The sequence below is a fragment of the Triticum urartu genome, chromosome 2, assembly GCF_003073215.2.
Source record: "Triticum urartu cultivar G1812 chromosome 2, Tu2.1, whole genome shotgun sequence".
Lineage (NCBI taxonomy): Eukaryota > Viridiplantae > Streptophyta > Magnoliopsida > Poales > Poaceae > Triticum > Triticum urartu.
In genome coordinates, this window is record NC_053023.1 from 43,909,124 (window position 1) to 43,915,703 (window position 6,580).

Consider the following 6,580-nt stretch of genomic DNA (forward strand, 5'->3'; position numbering starts at 1 on the left):
GTTGATGAGGCCGCGCGGCTCCGGTGGCGTTGGGGGCGGCTCCGGTGGTGTCGATGGCGCGCGGCTCTGGTAGCTCCGGGGGGGTCGACGTCGGCAGGAGACGGCGGCGAAGTGGGGCGACGGTGAATCGGGCAGACGGCGGCGGGGTGGGTCGAGGGATTTGAGGGAGAAGTGGTGGCCGGGGGGAAACGGTTTTTTGGTTAAGTCAAACTTAGCGGTAGCGCTTTTCGCGAGACGCGCTATAGCTAAATTAGCTATAACGATTTTCACAAAACGCGCTACTGCTATAGCTATGTAATTTCCTTCATCTTTCTTATTTCCTTTTCTGTTTCTATAGCGGGGTCTAGGAAACGCGGTGCAGCTACGTTAGCTATAGCGCCTCTTACGAACAAACGCTACTGCTATGTCTTTCTCCTTTTTTCGCTTTCTCATTTATTTTGCTCTACATTTTATTTTTTCCTTTTTCCTTTTTCTATTTCTTTCTTTTTCATTTACTTTTCCATTTGTTTTTTATTTTATTTTATTTCCATTAGCAGTAGCGCTCTCCGCGCGAAACGCGCTGCTACTTATGTGCTAGCGATAGCGCGCTTATCTTAAGACCGCTACTGCTATGCGTAGCCTATCGGAGATAGCAAAGGGGATACTAGTGGTAGCGCGTTTTCATGCGCACGCGCTACTGCTATTATTGTATCTGTAGCGCGGTTTACAGACACGCGCTACTGCTACTATTGTATCTGTAGCGCGGTTTACAGACACGCGCTACTGCTATTTAACACTAGCGCCCTTTTTTAACACGCGCTACTGCTAAATTTCTTTGTATAAGGTTTTTAGTGTCCTGTTCCCCTCGTCAGATCCATCCATCCGTTTTTCCATCCGATCCACCTGACGCCATCGCATCCCCTTCTCGCTCGCAGGATTTCAGGCGATTCGATCCGGTCCAGGTCCATGGACGAGAATTTCAGGCGATTCGATCCGGTCCAGGTCCATGGCGTCCACGGCCGTGGCGGCGCTCACGGTGACGGACGAGCTGGCCCTGCCGCTCCGCGCGGTGGGGGACCTGGCGGCGGCCGCCCGCGTCTCGCGGGAGGAGGTCGTCGTCATCACGCAGTGCACCTCGCTCGGTAACACCCCCCCTCCCAAGCCCCTTCCCCCTATCTCCCAACCCCAAGCCGTGATTTCGCTCGAGATGGATGTGTGGCGGCGACCCGGTTTTCCTTGGTCGGGTCCATTTGCTAATCGGCGTCCCTGTCAATGGTTTCGTGTACCTGTGAGTTGGCTTGACAGGGTGCCATGCAAGTGGCGCTTAGATAAGTGCATCAATGCTCGAGGTTAGGGACTAAATTATGGTGATGGCGCGTGCGTCGTCTCCAGTTGTGAGGCGTGATGCGACGAGTTTGCTGGATAAGATGGTGGTATCCCGTCGGCACAAGCTAGGCAGCAGCCTCTGGTGTTTTGATTGGTGGTATCCGATCATCTTTTTCGCGGATAGAGTAACTTAGTAGACATGTGCATAAACGTGCCCGACTAAGTTAGTGAACTTTTTTTGAGGGCGCTAAGTTAGTAAACTAGAGTATTTGCTGATCCAACAAAGAACATGTGTTTGCCAAAAAGAAAAGGAACATGTCATGCTTTTAGGCGAAATTTAGAAAATCCCACTGGCTGCCAAGTAGCTGGCATGTGGGGTCTGATGCCAATTCTTCATGCTTGCAGACTTGTGCATTGACATTTCATCTTGTTGTAACGAGTGAGAAATTCCTGAGTGTCCGGGTTCCGGCAGTACCTACCCACTGCAGTTGGCAGCGCGCGTACGTATCCAGCAAATATGGTAAATCCGAGGGCACGCTCCTCCTCGACCGGTGGCTTATGATCAAATTTGCGATTGACCCTACATTATGAATTGCTCTCTTGCTCCTTCATGCTTAGACATGATGCGTTTAGACTTAAATTCCACTTATGATGTAATCTTTGCTAACTTAAAGTGCTACTCTGCCTGCACATGCAAACAACACATCATACTTACTACTTCCTCGGTTCTCAAATATACCATGTTCTGACTTCTTATCTAAATTAGATGTATATTGACGTCTTTTAGTGTGTTTTGTTCACTCATTTCTGGCCGTTGTGTCACTTTAGGTGATCTTTTGAGCAGCTGATATCTGGTGCTACAAGTCCGGAGTCCTTCTTTTCGCCCCAGTTCCGTTTGTTCTATATCTCTTTTGTATGCGTGTTCATACAGTCCTGTGGGAAGCATAAGCCATCAAGTGTTGCCTTGATATCTGCTTTTCTTCTCAATGTCGATATCACTTAATTCTGTAGTACTGAGTACTGATAATACTGAGCAGGGGGCTGGCGTTATGGAGGCTGTGTACGGCGACGACCACAAGTTCTCCGGTGAGTTGCCTCCATCTCCTACTCCTAGCTCCCTCTTTTCTGCTCCTATAGCAGTAGAAGGCTTTAAATGTGGTGCATGCATGAGGATCAATCATGCTGACTGCGTGACAATCATGTTTCTCATCATCGTAATTTTTGGTTTTGAAAAAAATACATGTTTTCTTGATCTTCTGTTAAGTCTGTTTATTTATAAATCCAACTTCCATGTTTTTTAGAGGCAAACCTGAAGACTGACCCCTAATGTTTCCGTGCAGGTAGTAACTCTGATAGGCCACTACACTTTCCAAATTCTAATGCTCGCGTGTTGGTCATTCCCAAGTTTTCACTACCTTGATTATGTACTCTACCGTACATTTCCAAAAATTCTGGCACTGTAGTACTGTAGGCACCGCGGAAATTGTGGCTTGTTGTTTAATTTGTTTATTCATTTGTTGCAGTCTGTGCACTCTTGTGGTGAAACTCTAGTGTTTTTGCAACCTACAAGTGTGTATGGGCACTGATTTCTAGAAGTGTTTGAGTTGACATCTTTGTTGGTTTAGATAGTACAGAAATTTTGAAGGGCGGATGATTTGCTTCTAGTTTTTTGAAATAGAGCTGACTATAGTTATGCATGAACAAGAATATGCTTGTAACTGGTGACGAATAGACCAGCTTTGCAGTTTGCCACATTGGTGATGTAAATGCCCCTAAATGATGATATCTTAGCAAGTGCTTTCTCTGATGTTTAACCTTGTTACTATCGTCCATAAGTATTGCCATTGATTTTGGTATATGAGCACTAGTGTTTCCTGCTTACAGCAAGCTATGTATTGTACATGTGTCCATTTTACCTGTGTAAATAGTTTGTTTCATACCTAGTAACATGTTTCCTCATAATGAATTATTCGTGCCATGTGAATCATTGCTGCTATCCTGCTACTAATGGATACAGGGACGAAATGCACAGTTTCCTGTCAAGTAGTGTTTGTTTGGTGACACGATGCTGTTTTTTCCTTCCAAGTATAATGCTCCTTTCATGTAGTGATGATACTACATCTATTTCATTTCGTGTTTATGCCTCTTCCAGAAATTGTCCTGCACCTACAGTAATCAATCTAACTTATCCATTTTATTTTATAGGCCTTCGAGTACAAGAGGCTGCTGCTTGACTATAACAGCGAAAATGTGCAATGTTGGATTAACGATTGAAGTGCATTAGCGGTTTATCTTCTTCTTCACAAGTCTGTTTGCAATGGGTGTACATAACTGTCATTTTTACCTCTTGCATATTTAACATACATGAAAATAGTAGTAGGTATTGAAATATATGTGAAGGTAGAAGCTATCACTGCTGCCTTGTGGGTCGTAATTCTTTCTCTCCAGATGTGTATACTTCCTGATGTATTGCTCATGCTCATATTCTGTACCGAGATAGTCCTAATATCCGTAGGGTTGTAGATTGATTTCCCCTGAAAAAGCTATGCTTCTTTCCTTGGATGATAAGCATGTTCGGCAGCTATGTGGAATCCTTAAGATAAATGGTCTTTAGTTTCTTTTGGTGCATCTGCATGCACATAACAGTCTGTTAGTTTCTATTTATATAATGAAGAAAATATGCTGATGTCGTTTGTTTATTATTATCTATTATCTGTAGATTGATTTTTAGGCCATCAGTACTTGTATGTATAATTTCTAGTATCTTGAATGAATAATTTTTCTTTAGGTGTCATGCGTCTTGTGTTACTACATACATCTGTCGTGAAGTACATGGTTCCAGAAGTATGGTAACCTGTAGTTTGCTCTACTAGTGATAGTAGGATGATGGAAACATCACTACTGAATGTAGTTCATGTTTCTTCAACTAATCATGTACTAGAGTTTCTATTCTTCTTGCTACTGTTTGGTTTTTGACGTCACTAGCTTGTACTGAAACGTGCAGACTTTACCCCTTGCTAGATGCTTAGGTGGAGGTGACCCAGGTGATGGTGATTTGCTCCAGCAGTTTCAGTTCCGGCAATGGTGGTGCTACACTGCTACTGCTCCTATGATGGCTATGCATTGGTAGGCTCGGCTGCCTCCCTTGGCTGTCGCTGTGATGGTGAAGCTCAGCCTAGGCTACAACCACTTCCGATGAGCTCCGCAGGTCCCCTTCTACCCCTCCTACTCGCTCCATGATTCTTTGCTTTGCCTTTGTGAGGTGTAATTGTTTAATTTTTGTCATAGTCGAGCATTGGATGATATATATGTTGTTAAGAGATACTGCAACTCCAAAGTAGACAATTAAAACATATTAGTAAAATCAGTATGCATCCCTAGTGATGCTTTATCTTATTATTTTAGTCCACGAGTGATGTGTTGGAGCATCACTGACTTGTATGGTTTTTTTCAAGGGTCTTTTACATCTGTGTCCCTAACTCGAACCCACCACTCACATTTGCCCCTAATTCGAAAGCCTGCTCAAAAATGCCCCTCCGCCGTTACGTGCCCTTACAGAAATGCCCTTTTGCGCCATTACCGTCCGGTCAAAGCCGGTCAAAGGGCATTGACCGGCCCCAAAAAAAAATCTAAAAAATCTGAAAATTTGTGAGATCAAAGATACTCAGGTTCGTAAGGTGCGTGCAAATTTTCGTGCTGCTTGGGCATTCCAGGAGCTCATGTCAAAGGAAAAACAGTAAGTATGTAAGCCTGTGAACAGTAAATTCAAAAAAATAGCAAGAAAATTCAAAAAAATATGAAATTTTTTGGCATCAAAGAGGCTATGGTCTAAAAGCTGCGTGCCAATTTTTGTTGTGTTTGGACATTGGAGGGGCTTGTGGAGAAAAAAACAAAATCTGGCCTGGGAAAAAACTTGGGAAAAAATGACTATTTTGTTTTTTCTTGTGAGAGCTCCTCGCAAGTCATTTGATCACAAAAACTTGCAAGCACCTTGTGCACCCAAGCCTCTTTGATGCCAAAAAATTTCATATTTTTTTGAATTTTCTTGCTATTTTATTTCAAATTTATTGTTCACAAGCGTGCATATTAACTGTTTTTTCTCGCCACGAGCTCCTGGAATGTCCAAATAGCACAAAAATTTGCACGCACCTTGCGCACATGAGTATCTTCGATCTCACAAAATTTTAGATTTTTTTTAAATTTTTTTGCTATTTTTTTCAGGACGGTCAAAGTTGTTTGACCAGACGGTAACGGCGCAGAAGGGCTTTTCTGTAAGGGCACCTAACGGCGGAGGGGCAAATTTGAGCAGGCTTTCGAATTAGGGGTATATCTGATTAGGTGGTTCGAGTTAGGGACAGAAATGCAAATGGCCCTTTTTTCAAGGTCTATACAAGTGCCATCTTTGTCTGGCAACATCTGCCTCCTGTGTCATGTCATGTATCTATTTCACTTTAAATGTTTTAAGTGAATGATGTATTACTTGCGAGTGTCGATGTACTGATGCAAACAGTGCTTGTGTACTTGTGACTAATCTGTTTTCCCTCATTTATAGGAGTTCCTCGGCCAAAGATATTCGAAGAAGCTCGAAGCCCCAGTCAGCGGCTCACTTTATATGTTATTGAACTTGTAATGCAGAATTTGCTTGGAATTTTGATGTAATGTTGATCTTGCTAGGAATTGGGTGTATATTTACTTGTTGTACCTGTTATTTAATGTTGGGTGTACTTTTTATTCAAATGCTGGGAATTTGAATTTGTGATAAATGTATTTAGTTGGATGTGAACATAATACTGAAAGAGTCTTTGGCCCAAACACTATTGGATCTTAAAAAGGCCACAGCCCAAACAAAGTTGGGATCTGTTTCAGTAATGCTAGTATATTAATTTTCGAAAATAAATAAAATGGACTGTTAGAGGGCTGAGTTCCAAAATTTAAAAGGACCACAAAAAGGCCGAAGCTTGAACAAGCATTGGACTGAAAAAAGGCCGAGGCCCGAACAAGAATTGAACTGTAAAAGGTTTTACAGCCTAGAAAATTGGTGGCTGAAATGTTGGACTTGGCTTGTGAAGCCGACCAAAAAATCACAGGAAAAAACAACAAATAGGCTTAATTGTTGGGCTCGGCCCATGTAAAACACCTAATCGGACCGGGCTGAATTTTATCAACGACCTTTTCAATTGGTCGCAATTTTACCACGTCAGATTGCCACGTCGGATCCAACGTGTCCTGGGCAGAGAGCTAGCGACCAAAGCAAAAGTTCATAGAATCAACGACC

At 43.0% G+C, this 6,580-nt stretch overlaps 1 protein-coding gene across 2 annotated transcripts; it reads left to right on the plus strand.

Annotated features, from left to right (window-relative positions):
- Positions 1-820: 820 nt before the first annotated feature.
- LOC125535553 (anamorsin homolog 1-like) lies at positions 821-6,059 on the plus strand. Of its 2 annotated transcripts, none has more exons than XR_007294725.1 (4): positions 821-1,121; positions 2,343-2,391; positions 3,511-4,513; positions 5,527-5,851. XR_007294725.1 is itself a non-coding variant. In XM_048698620.1 (4 exons), exons 1-3 carry the CDS (start codon positions 986-988, stop codon positions 3,587-3,589), a joined length of 264 nt encoding a protein of 87 aa, XP_048554577.1. In that variant the 5' UTR covers positions 825-985; the 3' UTR covers positions 3,590-4,513; positions 5,858-6,059. The 2 variants fall into 2 exon arrangements, 1 of the variants encoding a protein (XP_048554577.1); XM_048698620.1 differs by lacking the exon at positions 5,527-5,851 and adding an exon at positions 5,858-6,059 and having other exon boundaries at positions 825-1,121.
- The last annotated feature ends 521 nt before the right edge of the window (positions 6,060-6,580 follow it).

Excerpts from the sequence above, each read along its gene's own strand:
- LOC125535553 (XM_048698620.1), top strand. The coding sequence starts at position 986 with ATGGCGTCCACGGCCGTGGCGGCGCTCACGGTGACGGACGAGCTGGCC. Across the intron at positions 1,122-2,342 it reads CACGCAGTGCACCTCGCTCG|GGGGCTGGCGTTATGGAGGC; the intron begins GTAACACCCCCC and ends AATACTGAGCAG. Across the intron at positions 2,392-3,510 it reads CGACGACCACAAGTTCTCCG|GCCTTCGAGTACAAGAGGCT; the intron begins GTGAGTTGCCTC and ends TTTATTTTATAG.